Source organism: Coregonus clupeaformis, chromosome 21, assembly GCF_020615455.1.
Source record: "Coregonus clupeaformis isolate EN_2021a chromosome 21, ASM2061545v1, whole genome shotgun sequence".
In the NCBI taxonomy this organism is placed as follows: Eukaryota; Metazoa; Chordata; class Actinopteri; order Salmoniformes; family Salmonidae; genus Coregonus; species Coregonus clupeaformis.
This window is the reverse complement of record NC_059212.1, coordinates 1738486-1755572: the sequence shown is the minus strand read 5'-3', so window position 1 is coordinate 1755572 and position 17087 is coordinate 1738486. Positions and strand designations below refer to the sequence as shown.

Below are 17087 nucleotides of genomic sequence, written 5' to 3'. Positions count from 1 at the left end.
TGCCAAATATTGGTGGCCCACGTTGGCCAGGGATGTGAGGGTTTATGTTTCCTCCTGCTCGGTGTGCGCCCAGTGTAAGGCGCCTAGACATCTGCCTAGGGGTAAGTTACTGCCCCTGCCCGTTCCACAACGACCATGGTCCCACCTCTCGGTGGATTTTATAACTGACCTTCCCCTTTCCCAAGGGAATACTACCATCCTGGTCGTTGTGGACCGGTTCTCTAAGGCCTGTCGTTTGCTCCCCATGCCGGGTCTTCCTACGGCCCTGCAAACTGCCGAGGCACTGTTTACCCATGTGTTCCGGCACTACGGGGTGCCCGAGGACATTGTGGCTGATCGGGGTCCCCAATTCACCTCCAGGGTCTGGAGAGCGTTTATGGAGGCGGTTGGGGGTCTCGGTGAGCCTCACCTCGGGCTACCACCCGGAGAGCAATGGGCAGGTGGAGCAGCGTAAACCAGGATGTGGGTAGGTTTCTCAGAACATACTGCCGGGACCGGCCGGAGGAGTGGTCAAGGTACGTTCCCCTGGGCCGAGATGGCCCAGAATTCCCTACGCCACTCCTCCACGAACCTAACCCCATTTCAATGTGTGTTAGGTTACCAGCCGGTTCTGGCACCCTGGCAGCAGAGCCAGATCGAGGCTCCTGCGGTGGATGAGTGGGCGCGGCGCTCGGAGGAGACTTGGAACGCTGCACACGTCCACCTGCAGCGGGCCCTCCGACGTCAGAAGGCGAGCGCTGATCGCCACCGCAGTGAGGCACCGGTGTACGCACCTGGTGATCGAGTCTGGCTCTCTACCAGAAACCTGCCCCTCCGCCTGCCCTGTCGGAAACTGGGTCGGCGGTTTGTAGGGCCATTTAAAGTCCTAAGGAGGTTGAACGAGGTTTGTTATAGATTACAGCTTCCTGTGGAGTATAAGTGTATTAACCCCTCGTTCCATGTGTCCCCTTCTCAGGCCGGTGGTAGGGGCCCACTCCAAGAAGATGAGATCTTGGAGACTCCTCCGCCCCGTTGGACATCGAGGGGGCACCGGCGTACTCCGTGAGATCCATCTTGGATTCGAGACGTCGGATGGGGGGTCTCCAGTATCTAGTGGAGTGGGAGGGGTCACGGTCCGGGAGGAGCGGTGCTGGGTGCCGAGGAGAGACGTGTTGACCCGTCGCTCTGACGGAGTTCCATCGGAGGCATCCGACGCGCCCTGCGCCCGCGTCCCCCTGGCCGTCCCGAGGCCGAGTCGGCGCGCGTCTGGAGCCGCGCGTCAGGGGGGGGGTACTGTCACGGTTTCGGCCGAGGCTGCCTCTCCTCCTTGTTCGGGCAGGCTTCGGGCGCTCGTCGTCTCCCGAATTCTAGCTGCCACCGATAGATGTTTCATGTTCGTTTGCTTTTGTCTGTTTGTGTCACACCTGTTTCTGTTTTACGTAATTAGTGTCCTATAAGTTTCTCGTTGTGTTTGTCATGTGTTGTGTATGATTGTTTTTCGTCAGTGTTGTGTTTGCTCGGTTGAGCATAGTTTCTCCACTGCGCTGGAGCACAGTTGCACTTGTTCGTGCACCACTTCGTTTGTCGCACCTGTTTGTGCGCATTTGCCTTTTCGCCTTGTGCGTAGTTTAGCTGTTTGGGCTTAGTTGTCCTGTTGCCTGTGTTGGGCCAGAAATACAGCATTTGGAACTTACAGTCGGCGTCCTGCATTTGATTTCCTACACTACACCTACACACGCCCTGACAAGGATCTCATGTTAAATACTGTTTAAGTAATATGGCTACAGGTTCATCTGTCTCACCTAAAGCCCATTCTGGTGGGAAGCTGCTATAGACCACCAAGTGCTAACAGTCAGCATCTGGATAACATGTGTGAAATGCTTGATAATGTATGTGATATCAATAGAGAGGTATACTTTCTGGGTGAATTAAATATTGACTGGCTTTCATCAGACTGCCCACTCAAGAGAAAGCTTCAAACTGTAACCAGTGCCTGCAACCTGGTTCAGGTTATCAGTCAACCTACCAGGGTAGTTAAAAACAGCACAGATATGAAATCATCAACATGTATTGATCATATCTTTACTAAAGCTGCAGAGATTTGTTAGAAAGTAGTATCCAAATCCATCACAACATAGTAGCCATATCTAGGAAAACCAAAGTTCCAAAGGCTGGGCCTAATATTGTGTATAAGAGGTCATCCAATAAGTTTTGTAGTGATTCCTATGTTGTTGATGTAAAGAATATATGTTGGTCCGTGGTGTGTAATGAGGAGCAAACAGACACTGCACTTGACACATTTAAGAAATCGCTTATTCCAGTTACTAATAAGCATGCACCCATTAAGAAAATGATTGTAAACACTGTTAAATCCCTGTTGATTGATGAGGAATTGAAAAATGGTATGTTTGAGAGGGATGCACAACCGATTGGCAAACGTATTGCAAATTGAGAAATCATGTGACTAAACTGAATAAAAAGAAGAAGAAACTACAATATTTAACAAAGATGAATGACATAAAGAATGATAGTAAAAAGCTTTGGAGCACCTTAAATTAAATTTTTGGGGAAAAGGCAAACTCAGCTCCATCATTCATTGAATCAGATGGCTCATTCATCACAAAACCAACTGATATTGACAACTACTTTCATGATTTTTTCATTGACAAGATTAGCAAACTTAGGCATGACATGCCAGCAACAATTGCTGACACTACACATCCAAGTATATCTGACCAAATTATGAAAGACAAGCATTGTAATTTTGAATTCCGTAAAGTGAGCGTGGAAGAGGTCAAAAAAGTATTGTTGTCTATCAACAATGACATGCCACCGGGGTCTGACAACCTGGATGGAAAATTACTGAGGATAATAGCGACGATATTGCCGCTCCTATTTGCCATATTTTCAATTTAAGCCTACTAGAATGTGTGTTGCCCCAGGCTTGGAGGGAAGCAAAAGTCATTCCGCTACCTAACAATAGTAAAGGCCCCTTTACTGGCTCAAATAGCCGACCAATTAGCCTGTTACCAACCTTTAGTAAACTATTGGAAAAAATGCTACTTTACAGTAAACAAATCGACAACAAACTTTCAGCATGCTTATAGAGAAGGACATTCAACAAGCACAGCACTTACACAAATGACTGATGATTGGCTGAGAGGAATTGATGATAAAAAGACTGTGGGGGCTGTTTTGTTAGACTTCAGTGCGGCTTTTGACATTATCGATCAAAGTCTGCTGCTGGAAAAATATATGTGTTATGGCTTTACTCCCCCTGCTATATTGTGGACACAGAGTTACCTGTCTAACATAACACAGAGGGTGTTCTTTAATGGAAGCCTCTCCAACATAATCCAGATAGAATCAGGAATTCCCCAGGACAGCTGTCTAGGCCCATTACTTTCTTAACTAATGACATGCCACTGGCTTTGAGTAAAGCCAGAGTGTCTATGTATGCAGATGACTCAACACTATACATGTCAGCTACTACAGCGACTGAAATGACTGCAACACTTAACAAAGAGTTGCAGTTAGTTTCAGAGTAGGTGGCAAGGAATAAGTTAGTCCGAAATATTTCTAAAACTAAAAGCATTGTATTTGGGACAAATCATTCACTAAACCCTAAACCTCAACTAAATCTTGTAATAAATAATGTGGAAATTGAGCAAGTTGAGGTGACTAAACTGCTTGGGGTAACCCTGGATTGTAAACTGTCATGGTCAAAACATATTGATACAACAGTAGCTAAGATGGGGAGAAGTATGTCCATAATAAAGCGCTACTCTACCTTCTTAACAGCACTATCAACAAGGCAGGTCATACAGGCCCTAGTTTTGTCACACCTGGACTACTGTTCAGTCGTGTGGTCAGGTGCCACGAAAAAGGACTTAGGAAAATTGCAATTGGCTCAGAACGGGGCAGCACGGCTGGCCCTTGGATGTACACAGAGAGCTAATATTAATAATATGCATGTCAATCTCTCCTGGCTCAAAGTGGAGGAGAGATTGACTTCATCACTACTTGTATTTATGAGCGGTATTGACATGTTGAATGCTCCGAGCTGTCTGTTTGAACTACTGGCGCACAGCTCAGACACCCATGCATACCCCTACAAGACATGCCACCAGAGGTCTCTTCACAGTCCCCAAGTCCAGAACAGACTATGGGAGGCGCACAGTACTACATAGAGCCATGACTACATGGAACTCTATTCCACATTAAGTAACTGATGCAAGTAGTAAAATTAGAATTTAAAAACAGATTAAAAAAAACACCTTATGGAACAGTGGGGTCTGTGAAGCAACACAAACATAGGCACAGACACATGCGTACACACACGATAACAAACGCACTATACACACACGTACACATGGATTTTGTACTGTAGATATGTGGTAGTGGTGGAGTAGGGGCCTGAGGGCATGGGCGGTGTGTTCAATAGGGCGATATGGGCGACGCACTGCCAAACGGGAAAAGGAAGGGATTTTTTTTCTAATCAATTATATCATGGCAACAGTAGTTCAGTGTTCACGTCTGATCTGCCAGCCACTAAATGTCCAATCAGGCTAAAGTCGTGCTTCAAATGTCCCCGCCCGTTTTGGGGCGATTTCAGTCAGGTTGAAAATCGCCCAGAAGTCTCTCATAGCCTCTAATGTAAAATATTTTTTTTTCAAATTTCTGAGCTTTCAATACATTCTCTATGGGTGTCTGAGGGCTTGCACTTACGCGCTTTCGTCATACGTAGCATAACGTAACCATGAACGGCAGACAGCAACGCTTGGACAGCGACTGGTGTAGCCGACATGCACCATCTTTCAGAAAAGATTAAGAAAAATGAGCTGTCAAAGACCCACATTGATAGCTGTTTGAGATTGTCTGCTTTGGTGAGAGTGAATATTGCCACTAAACTGGATGAGGGATACAGGCTAGCTGTCCGCCGCCACAACGATGAGGTTAGCAACAGCAGAGTCGTGAACACTGTCTACGAGAATCGAGACGACCTCATAGAATGTTTTGAAGCCATCCGGACGGGTTCATTGGGTTCATTTGACCAGCCCCACCGTACCAGAAGCTACAGAATAAGGACATCGATGCTGTCTTTATCAAACGTGCCCTCGACAGCTCAAGCAGTGTGCAGGCCATAAGGTAAGATAAAGATTAAACAATATCATTCGATCTTTCTCAAAGCAGAGCTTTATTTGAAAATGTATGCATGAAAGGAGACTGCATTTGTGTTTGAAATTACATTATTGTCATTATATATGGCCAGTGGTGTAATCTATCTTATTTTATATACTATGTGTACTGTACAGTGGTGCTCATAAGTGTATGAACACATTCTAAAAGCTGACTAAAAAGAGGAATAAAAAAATCATCTTTTGGGAAATTGATCTTAATGACTTAATTAAAAAAGTTGGAAAATCCAACCTTTAAGGACACCAATTTTCTTTTCTTTTTTATTCCTCTTTTAGTCAACTTTAGCATGGGATCATAAGCTTATGAGCACCACTGTATACTGTGCTGAACATCCAGGCTATGTGAGACACAAAGGCTAACTTAAACACTAAAGACTTTATGCATCCCTGCCCATTTTAAGTGGAACTGAAGTATTTGTACTATACATGGATACATTGCATATACCTGTGCATCACATAGACAACAATACTGTACAAAGCCAACAAACACATTGGTCTGTTTGCCTTCAGGGACTCCTCTCAACAGCAGCTGCAAGAAGCAACAGGAGCCAAAAGACCCAGAACAGCTTTGAGAGAAGAGGAGAAGCAGAGGCTGTCTGAAGAGGTCTGCAACACCATCCTGGATCACACCAAAGAAAGGTTCTCTTTCTCTGGCCACCTTGTGAGTGCTACCTTACTGCAAGCAGACATGTTTGAAAAGGTACTGCCATTCAAAAAAATAAATAATCTGTTCATGTTCATTTTTACAAATCTATACAATTGGCCAGAATATGGTTGTTCATATTTACAAATCTATACAATTGGCCAGAATATGGTTGTTCATTTTTACAAAGCCATACATATTGTTTATGCAGTGTTGAGGAATGTGAAAGAACACCCTTGATTATTTTTACTGTGATAACTTATTTTGCTTTTGTAAGCCAACACTTTTGAGATCAGTCAATAAATGCTTCTGGTATTGACTTATATGCTGCCCCTGTCTTCATGTTGTTGCTGGACATATCTTTTTAAAAATGTGTGTAGGTCACCTAAATCATCAGAAAAATTGCCCCTCCTGAGAATTTTTTCAGGAGCCGCCACTGCCTGAGGGCACACAGTGTGTTGTGAAATCTGTGAATGTATTGTAATGTTTTAAAAATTGTATGAACTGCCTTAATTTTGCTTGACTCCAGGAAGAATCCATGTGTACGTGTCAGTATAGTGCGTATGTTATCGTGTGTGTATGAATGTGTCTGTGCCTATGTTTGTGTTGCTTCACAGACCCCACTGTTCCATAAGGTGTTTTTGTACCTGTTTTTTAAATCTGATTCTACTACTTGCATCAGTTACAGTGGGGAGAACAAGTATTTGATACACTGACGATTTTGCAGGTTTTCCTACTTACAAAGCATGTAGAGGTCTGTAATTTTTATCATAGGTACACTTCAACTGTGAGAGACGGAATCTAAAACAAAAATCCAGAAAATCACATTGTATGATTTTAAAGTAATTAATTTGCATTTTATTGCATGACATACGTTTTTGATACATCAGAAAAGCAGAACTTAATATTTGGTACAGAAATCTTTGTTTCCAATTACAGAGATCATAAGTTTCCTGTAGGTCTTTACCAGGTTTGCACACACTGCAACAGGGATTTTGGCCCACTCCTCCATACAGACCTTCTCCAGATCCTTCAGGTTTCGGGGCAGTCGCTGGGCAATACGGACTTTCAGCTCCCTCCAAAGATTTTCTATTGGGTTCAGGTCTGGAGACTGGCTAGGCCACTCCAGGACCTTGAGATGCTTCTTACGGAGCCACTCCTTAGTTGCCCTGGCTGTGTGTTTCGGGTCGTTGTCATGCTGGAAGACCCAGCCACGACCCATCTTCAATGCTCTTACTGAGGGAAGGAGGTTGTTGGCCAAGATCTCGCGATACATGGCCCCATCCATCCTCCCCTCAATACGGTGCAGTCGTTCTGTCCCCTTTGCAGAAAAGCATCCCCAAAGAATGATGTTTCCACCTCCATGCTTCACGGTTGGGATGGTGTTCTTGGGGTTGTACTCATCCTTCTTCTTCCTCCAAACACGGCGAGTGGAGTTTAGACCAAAAAGCTCTATTTTTGTCTCATCAGACCACATGACCTTCTCCCATTCCTCCTCTGGATCATCCAGATGGTCATTGGCAAACTGCAGACGGTACTGGACATGCACTGGCTTGAGCAGGGAGACCTTGCGTGCGCTGCAGGATTTTAATCCATGACGGCGTAGTGTGTTACTAATGGTTTTCTTTGAGACTGTGGTCCCAGCTCTCTTCAGGTCATTGACCAGGTCCTGCCATGTAGTTCTGGGCTGATCCCTCACCTTCCTCATGATCATTGATGCCCCACGAGGTGAGATTTTGCATGGAGCCCCAGACCGAGGGTGATTGACCGTCATCTTGAACTTCTTCAATTTTCTAATAATTGCGCCAACAGTTGTTGCCTTCTCACCAAGCTGCTTGCCTATTGTCCTGTAGCCCATCCCAGCCTTGTGCAGGTCTACAATTTTATCCCTGATGTCCTTACACAGCTCTCTGGTCTTGGCCATTGTGGAGAGGTTGGAGTCTGTTTGATTGAGTTTGTGGACAGGTGTCTTTTATACAGGTAACGAGTTCAAACAGGTGCAGTTAATACAGGTAATGAGTGGAGAACAGGAGGGCTTCTTAAAGAAAAACTAACAGGTCTGTGAGAGCCGGAATTCTTACTGGTTGGTAGGTGATCAAATACTTACAGTGGGGTAAAAAAGTATTTAGTCAGCCACCAATTGTGCAAGTTCTCCCACTTAAAAAGATGAGAGAGGCCTGTAATTTTCATCATAGGTACATGTCAACTATGACAGACAAATTGCGAAAATGTTTTCCAGAAAATCACATTGTAGGATTTTTAATGAATTTATTTGCAAATTATGGTGGAAAATAAGTATTTGGTCACCTACAAACAAGCAAGATTTCTGGCTCTCACAGACCTGTAACTTCTTCTTTAAGAGGCTCCTCTGTCCTCCACTCGTTACCTGTATTAATGGCAAATGTTTGAACTTGTTATCAGTATAAAAGACACCTGTCCACAACCTCAAACAGTCACACTCCAAACTCCACTATGGCCAAGACCAAAGAGCTGTCAAAGGACACCAGAAACAAAATTGTAGACCTGCACCAGGCTGGGAAGACTGAATTTGCAATAGGTAAGCAGCTTGGTTTGAAGAAATCAACTGTGGGAGCAATTATTAGGAAATGGAAGACATACAAGACCACTGATAATCTCCCTCGATCTGGGGCTCCACGCAAGATCTCACCCCGTGGGGTCAAAATGATCACAAGAGCGGTGAGCAAAAATCCCAGAACCACATGGGGGGACCTAGTGAATGACCTGCAGAGAGCTGGGACCAAAGTAACAAAGTCTACCATCAGTAACACACTACGCCGCCAGGGACTCAAATCCTGCAGTGCCAGACGTGTCCCCCTGCTTAAGCCAGTACATGTCCAGGCCCGTCTGAAGTTTGCTAGAGTGCATTTGGATGATCCAGAAGAGGATTGGGAGAATGTCATATGGTCAGATGAAACCAAATTATAACTTTTTGGTAAAATCTCAACTCGTCGTGTTTGGAGGACAAAGAATGCTGAGTTGCATCCAAAGAACACCATACCTACTGTGAAGCATGAGGGTGGAAACATCATGCTTTGGGGCTGTTTTTCTGCAAAGGGACCAGGACGACTGATCCGTGTAAAGGAAAGAATGAATGGGGCCATGTATCATGAGATTTTGAGTGAAAACCTCCTTCCATCAGCAAGGGCATTGAAGATGAAACGTGGCAGGGTCTTTCAGCATGACAATGATCCCAAACACACCGCCCGGGCAACGAAGGAGTGGCTTCGTAAGAAGCATTTCAAGGTCCTGGAGTGGCCTAGCCAGTCTCCAGATCTCAACCCCATAGAAAATCTTTGGAGGGAGTTGAAAGTCTGTGTTGCCCAGCGACAGCCCCAAAACATCACTGCTCTAGAGGAGATCTGCATGGAGGAATGGGACAAAATACCAGCAACAGTGTGTGAAAACCTTGTGAAGACTTACAGAAAACGTTTGACCTGTGTCATTGCCAACAAAGGGTATGTAACAAAGTATTGAGAAACTTTAGTTATTGACCAAATACTTATTTTCCACCATCATTTGCAAATAAATTCATTAAAAATCCTACAATGTGATTTTCTGGATTTTTTTCTTCTCATTTTGTCTGTCATAGTTGACGTGTACCTATGATGAAAATTACAGGCCTCTCTCATCTTTTTAAGTGGGAGAACTTGCACAATTGGTGGCTGACTAAATACTTTTTTCCCCCACTGTATATACTGCTCAAAAAAATAAAGGGAACACTTAAACAACACAATGTAACTCCAAGTCAATCACACTTCTGTGAAATCAAACTGTCCACTTAGGAAGCAACACTGATTGACAATACATTTCACATGCTGTTGTGCAAATGAAATAGACAACAGGTGGAAATTATAGGCAATTACCAAGACACCCCCAATAAAGAAGTGGTTCTTCAGGTGGTGACCACAGACCACTTCTCAGTTCCTATGCTTCCTGGCTGATGTTTTGGTCACTTTTGAATGCTGGCGGTGCTTTCACTCTAGTGGTAGCATGAGACGGAGTCTACAACCCACACAAGTGGCTCAGGTAGTGCAGCTCATCCAGGATGGCACATCAATGCGAGCTTTGGCAAGAAGGTTTGCTGTGTCTGTCAGCGTAGTGTCCAGAGCATGGAGGTGCTACCAGGAGACAGGCCAGTACATCAGGAGACGTGGAGGAGGCCGTAGGAGGGCAACAACCCAGCAGCAGGACCGCTACCTCCGCCTTTGTGCAAGGAGGAGCAGGAGGAGCACTGCCAGAGCCCTGCAAAATGACCTCCAGCAGGCCACAAATGTGCATGTGTCTGCTCAAACGGTCAGAAACAGACTCCATGAGGGTGGTATGAGGGCACGACGTCCACAGGTGATGGTTGTGCTTACAGCCCAACACCGTGCAGGACGTTTGGCATTTGCCAGAGAACACCAAGATTGGCAAATTCGCCACTGGCGCCCTGTGCTCTTCACAGATGAAAGCAGGTTCACACTGAGCACATGTGACAGACGTGACAGAGTCTGGAGACGCCGTGGAGAACGTTCTGCTGCCTGCAACATCCTCCAGCATGACCGGTTTGGCGGTGGGTCAGTCATGGTGTGGGGTGGCATTTCTTTGGGGGGCCGCACAGCCCTCCATGTGCTCGCCAGAGGTAGCCTGACTGCCATTAGGTACCGAGATGAGATCCTCAGACCCCTTGTGAGACCATATGCTGGTGCGGTTGGCCCTGTGTTCCTCCTAATGCAAGACAATGCTAGACCTCATGTGGCTGGAGTGTGTCAGCAGTTCCTGCAAGAGGAAGGCATTGATGCTATGGACTGGCCCGCCCGTTCACCAGACCTGAATCCAATTGAGCACATCTGGGACATCATGTCTCGCTCCATCCACCAACGCCATGTTGCACCACAGACTGTCCAGGAGTTGGCGGATGCTTTAGTCCAGGTCTGGGAGGAGATCCCCTCAGGAGACCATCCGCCACCTCATCAGGAGCATGCCCAGGCGTTGTAGGGAGGTCATACAGGCACGTGGAGGCCACACACACTACTGAGCCTCATTTTGACTTGTTTTAAGGACATTACATCAAAGTTGGATCAGCCTGTAGTGTGGTTTTCCACTTTAATTTTGAGGGTGACTCCAAATCCAGACCTCCATGGGTTGATAAATTTGATTTCCATTGATAATTTTTGTGTGATTTTGTTGTCAGCACATTCAACTATGTAAAGAAAAAAGTATTTAATAAGATTATTTCATTCATTCAGATCTAGGATGTGTTGTTTAAGTGTTCCCTTTATTTTTTTGAGCAGTGTATATATATATATATAAATAATTTTACCCCTTTTTCTCCCCAATTGGTAGTTACAGTCTTGTCCCATCGCTGCAACTCCCGTACAGACTCGGGAGAGGCGAAGGTCAAGAGCCATGGGTCCTCCGAAACACGATCCTGCCAAGGCGCACTGCTCGCTTAACCCGGAAGCCAGCCGCACCAATGGGTCAGAGGAAATACCGTACAACTGGCGACCAAAGTGCCTAAGACCGCTGCGCCACTTGGGAGGCCAACAGTTCTGTATTTATTTATTCATACATTTTTCTTTTTGAACTGCAGCAATGATGTTCTGCTCGACCCGTGGCCTGTCTGCTCGCGGGACACATCCTCTGTTCTCTTGATCCATCCTCTGCGCTCTCTACTCAGTGCTTGCTTGCTCAATTATGTCTCATCTTGCTCGACAGCGCTGTCTCGCACGCAATGGACTTTAGAAGCTGATTTGACGCCATACTTTTACCCATCCCTCTCTGTTGAGGGATGACAGTGTAGTAAAACAGGAACATTTAATTCCAAATGACGCATTCCAAACCATGACATGATACATAAAAAAACATTTCCATTTTATTTTTTGGGGACAAAAATTGCCTATAAAGTCCTACATGCAGAAGATCAACGACATGTCAAACACATTCTAGTCACATTTATAGAGTCACGGCTGAGATGGTAAACAACAAATTGAAACACTTTGCTCAAAGACCTACAACCAGATGAAGGCAGACTAAAGACATTTACATGAAGGCCCCAGTGATGAAAAAAATTACTACTTAAACTGGCGGTTAAGTATTACACTTTGGACCTCGGAAGTGTTCTATTTCCACCTATTCATTCGTCCATTCAACATTTTCTCTGTATTTGGAATGTCTTGCTGAGGAGCAAATGTAAGTAAAGTTTTGTGGAGGAACAACAACAGCATTACATCCTCACATTCAAAGAAAACCCTTGTTTGCCAATTTGTAAGTCGCTCTGGATAAGAGCGTCTGCTAAATGACGAAAATGTAAATGTACATCCATTTCGGCAACCAATACGTTTCTAATTACATGAAAGTATCGTAAAGGGATGATAGTAGTATCTCAATGTGTAGTCCTTCATTTTGTATCATTACATTAAATACCACTGCTCCCCCAAAGTCAACAGCTCTTTCATTACAATCCTGTGATTGTAAGACAGTAAAAAAAAAAATCTGCCTCAACGCATTACAATCCACTTTCATGTCTCCACCATCAAAGTAAAACTCCAGTCATAGGTACTTTGATGTAACCCAGTATGACTGGTTTGAGAAGACTGACAGGAGACTTATTTGAAACATTACACATTCCTTTTTTTTCACTGACAAATCTATCAATCTACCACCCGAATTCTATTTTACATGGATGCCTATCATCATGTGCTGGAATAATCGGACTGGTAGAGCTTCTGAGATGAAAGCTTGGAGACGTGTCATATTTTCTTTAAGTTAAAACTACACCAAAGAACACAGTTTCACAAGTCATGCGATATACAGTACAGTAACTAGAATTAGAAAAAGAATCCTCGTAATAATAATGTTAACGTAAAAAACGTAAGCATTGATCAAATTCAAAAAATAAATGATTAGCTAGTTAAAACAGTGTATTCTTTAAAATTGTAATTACATATCAAAGAATAAGTGTAAACATATTATCCACCTTGCTGGCTGACCCCTCACCCAATAAATAAAAACTGCATTTTGGTGATCAGCTGCACATCATTTGTAAAAAGAGATAGAGAGAGAGAGGGGCTTAGAAATAATTGTTTCCAATGCGTAGCACATTCCATATAGACAGACGTTGTTTATGTTTCCTTTGGATTCATTTTCCAGATCGCCGAAGGTACCGTATTATCGAAAAAATCAAAAAGAAATAAACAGGAATAAATAAATAAAAACTAAACAAAAATGCAGATAAAAAGGTCAAGCTACGAGCGGCTTGGTCGACGGTTTCCTCATACCAGTCTGTGGATGTTTGAAAAATGTAAAAATAGCGCTGCGAGATACGCTACATATCCACCAGAGAAACAGAAAAGTCCCTGAAATAAATATCCTCATTCTTCTATTTTTGTTTTTCAGGAAGAATAAAATAATAAAATGACACATCTTACATAAAAAAAATCGTATTCCACGTTGTAAGAAAAACCTATTCAAAAACACGAGCTATACCATCCTGGAGTTAGTGTCTGATGAGAAGTGTCCGAGGTTTTGCTTTTGTCGACGGCCCCTGTTGTTTTTCGGGCATTTCCTGTAAGTACAAAAAAGGAAATTCGTTTTGAGCCTCAGATTCTAAGTCAGTGCTTAAAACTAAGCTATGAGAGATTTATGTGGTTTCGTTTAATGATGGATGATTTGTTTAACTGTCTGCTAGGAAAGATTAACTTTCCCCACACACATTAATATTCTATTATCTTCTAAGCACTGAATAACTTCATAAAACTAGACAGTAAATTAATTGATTGCCTTTGATCCAAATGTTATTTCTTAGCATCCATACACCTATTCCACGGAATTACTCTCATGTGATGAGTAACCTTGCCTGAGACTTGAACACCTAGGCTTTAGCTCAGTGGACTAACAGTCCTGTGCCACGCTGGAGACCCAGGTTTAAACCCTGGTCAGTCACACATACGGTCGGCTTCCTTGGCTTTAAGCCATTCACACCTCAAGCCTTGCGTTATTTTCAATCCTCTCCTTCGCTGAACTTGTTGACAACGTGAAAGACAGAAACATCACACCTCTGTGAGAGGTGTGACACCTAGCCGCTTACCTCATGATGCACATCACCACGGCAACGATGATGGCGATCTGCACGGCGCCAATGATGGCGGCGATGAGGACGTAGTGGAGCTTCTGGCCGCTGGGCACCACATACAGGATGTTGAAGTCCTGGGGCTCCTCGCACTGCGCCCCCTTGTAGCCCGAGTCGCACCTGTTGGTGACATCACAAGGAGACAGAGCCATGATGAAAAAATTTACATTAAGACCAGGAATGCTGTACAATGCCCTATTACTATTATAAACAAAATGATCTGACCCTTCCATTTATGACAGCCACATGACATACAGATTATCAGACCATTTCATACTGTATCTAAACAGCTAGACGCCCGTCAGCGATCTGCCTACAGCGTGTGAATGTGAAAGAGGGAAAGAAGAAAGGAAAGGAGGTGCCATGACAGATATGAGACGGACCTGCAGGTGGCCATGTTGTACTTGATCTCGCATTTCCCGTGTACACAGAAGCCAGCGTAGCTCTCCGCACAGGGGATGGGCATCCCAGCGTAGAAGCCATCCCCTGGGTCTGCTGTGTCTGAGAAATAGGATTTTAGAAGAAAAAACATAACCCAAGTAACTTTGTAAAACTATTCCTAGGAATAGCTTAATTATTTGTAGACTTCTTTTGAACACTGTATTTCGGTTTAGGCCATGTAAACTACTGTGTGTACAGCAATTTAGCTTTCAGCTGCGAATGTGTACATCAAAATCAAATAAACGACTAAACCTTCAAATGAAAACAAACATTCCCAAGAAATAAGGAGAGAATGGCATTTGCGGTAATGATATGTGATGACATCACATGCTCGTTTTTTGTCGATTCCCTCTCGTTAAGAACCATTTTTTGCACAGCATTATGAATTGCATCAGCACTGAAGCCATTGATTCAAAATGCTCAAAGCTTTATGGGAATTGTTCCCAAGAGAGATTGAGTTTATTAAAATAGCAATGCACAAAATGAATAAATGGAAAATAGTCATGGGTGCTTTTTGAATTATGTTTTATCTTTGTTCTTGTTTTGATCTGCTTCTGTGCTACAGTAAGTTGAAGTGAAGTGGTGTAATTTGGTGTTTTGGTATACTGTATTACAGTATGTTTGCCGAATCATACAAGCTTCCAAGCGCTTATCTACTGTAGCTTTATAGTGGGATTACGACTTCAATGCTCCTACATGAATCAACAATTGAAACACAATGACAGGTAGATAAAAATAAAGTCAATTGAAAATATGCTTACCTAAAAGATCAGGCTTGTACGAACTGCCGTCATCTTTCTTCCCCATTTTGTCTTTATCTGCTGTTAGAAATAAGACAAGATAAATTGAAGCACTCTCTCACACACACACATTCACACATGCATATAATACACACACATACATATACAGTGGGGAGAACAAGTATTTGATACACTGCCGATTTTGCAGGTTTTCCTACTTACAAAGCATGTAGAGGTCTGTAATTTTTATCATAAGTATACTTCAACTGTGAGAGACGGAATCTAAAACAAAAATCCAGAAAATCACATTGTATGATTTTAAAGTAATTAATTTGCATTTTATTGCATGACATAAGTATTTGATCACCTACCAACCAGTAAGAATTCCGGCTCTCACAGACCTGTTAGTTTTTCATTAAGAAGCCCTCCTGTTCTCCACTCATTACCTGTATTAACTGCACCTGTTTGAACTCGTTACCTGTATAAAAGACACCTGTCCACACACTCAATCAAACAGACTCCAACCTCTCCACAATGGCCAAGACCAGAGAGCTCTGTAAGGACCTCAGGGATAAAATTGTAGACCTGCACAAGGCTGGGATGGGCTACAGGACAATAGGCAAGCAGCTTGGTGAGAAGGCAACAACTGTTGGCGCAATTGTTAGAAAATGGAAGAAGTTCAAGATGATGGTCAATCACCCTCGGTCTGGGGCTCCATGCAAGATCTCACCTCGTGGGGCATCAATGATCATGAGGAAGGTGAGGGATCAGCCCAGAACTACACGGCAGGACCTGGTCAATGACCTGAAGAGAGCTGGGACCACAGTCTCAAAGAAAACCATTAGTAACACACTACGCCGTCATGGATTAAAATCCTGCAGCGCACGCAATGTCCCCCTGCTCAAGCCAACGCATGTCCAGGCCCGTCTGAAGTTTGCCAATGACCATCTGGATGATCCAGAGGAGGAATGGGAGAAGGTCATGTGGTCTGATGAGACAAAAATAGAGCTTTTTGGTCTAAACTCCACTCGCCGTGTTTGGAGGAAGAAGAAGGATGAGTACAACACCAAGAACACCATCCCAACCGTGAAGCATGGAGGTGGAAACATCATTCTTTGGGGATGCTTTTCTGCAAAGGGGACAGGACGACTGCACCGTATTGAGGGGAGGATGGATGGGGCCATGTATCGCGAGATCTTGGCCAACAACCTCCTTCCCTCAGTAAGAGCATTGAAGATGGGTCGTGGCTGGGTCTTCCAGCATGACAACGACCCGAAACACACAGCCAGGGCAACTAAGGAGTGGCTCCGTAAGAAGCATCTCAAGGTCCTGGAGTGGCCTAGCCAATCTCCAGACCTGATCCCAATAGAAAATCTTTGGAGGGAGCTGAAAGTCCATATTGCCCAGCGACAGCCCCGAAACCTGAAGGATCTGGAGAAGGTCTGTATGGAGGAGTGGGCCAAAATCCCTGCTGCAGTGTGTGCAAACCTGGTCAAGACCTACAGGAAACGTATGATCTCTGTAATTGCAAACAAAGGTTTCTGTACCAAATATTAAGTTCTGCTTTTCTGATGTATCAAATACTTATGTCATGCAATAAAATGCAAATTAATTACTTAAAAATCATACAATGTGATTTTCTGCATTTTTGTTTTAGATTCCGTCTCTCACAGTTGAAGTGTACCTATGATAACAATTACAGACCTCTACATGCTTTGTAAGTTGGAAAACCTGCAAAATCGGGCAGTGTATCAAATACTTGTTCTCCCCACTGTATGTCTGCCTATCTGCCTGCCTGCCTGTTTGTCTGTCTGCCTGTCTGTCTGTGTCTGCTTGTCAGTCTCTGTCTTTCTACCTGTTTATCTGTCAATATGAGAGACAGCTGGAGGCAGGTCCTGTCCATCTGTCTGGCTACAGATTTGTCTCAAACAAACAAACTGGCTGAGACTGTTTCT

The 17087-nt window shown here is 44.0% G+C and overlaps 1 protein-coding gene across 1 annotated transcript in view; it reads right to left on the bottom strand.

Annotated features, from left to right (window-relative positions):
* Positions 1-11670: 11670 nt before the first annotated feature.
* tmeff1a (transmembrane protein with EGF-like and two follistatin-like domains 1a) overlaps positions 11671-17087 on the bottom strand; it is an 80702-nt gene continuing 75285 nt past the window's right edge. Inside the window, exons 7-10 of the mRNA XM_041841494.2 lie at positions 15154-15213; positions 14335-14452; positions 13910-14071; positions 11671-13387 (exon numbers count right to left, since the gene is read on the bottom strand). Of these exons, the coding sequence (XP_041697428.1) occupies positions 13303-13387; positions 13910-14071; positions 14335-14452; positions 15154-15213 (425 nt within the window). The 3' untranslated portion in view covers positions 11671-13302. The remainder of the gene's footprint in view (positions 13388-13909; positions 14072-14334; positions 14453-15153; positions 15214-17087) is intronic.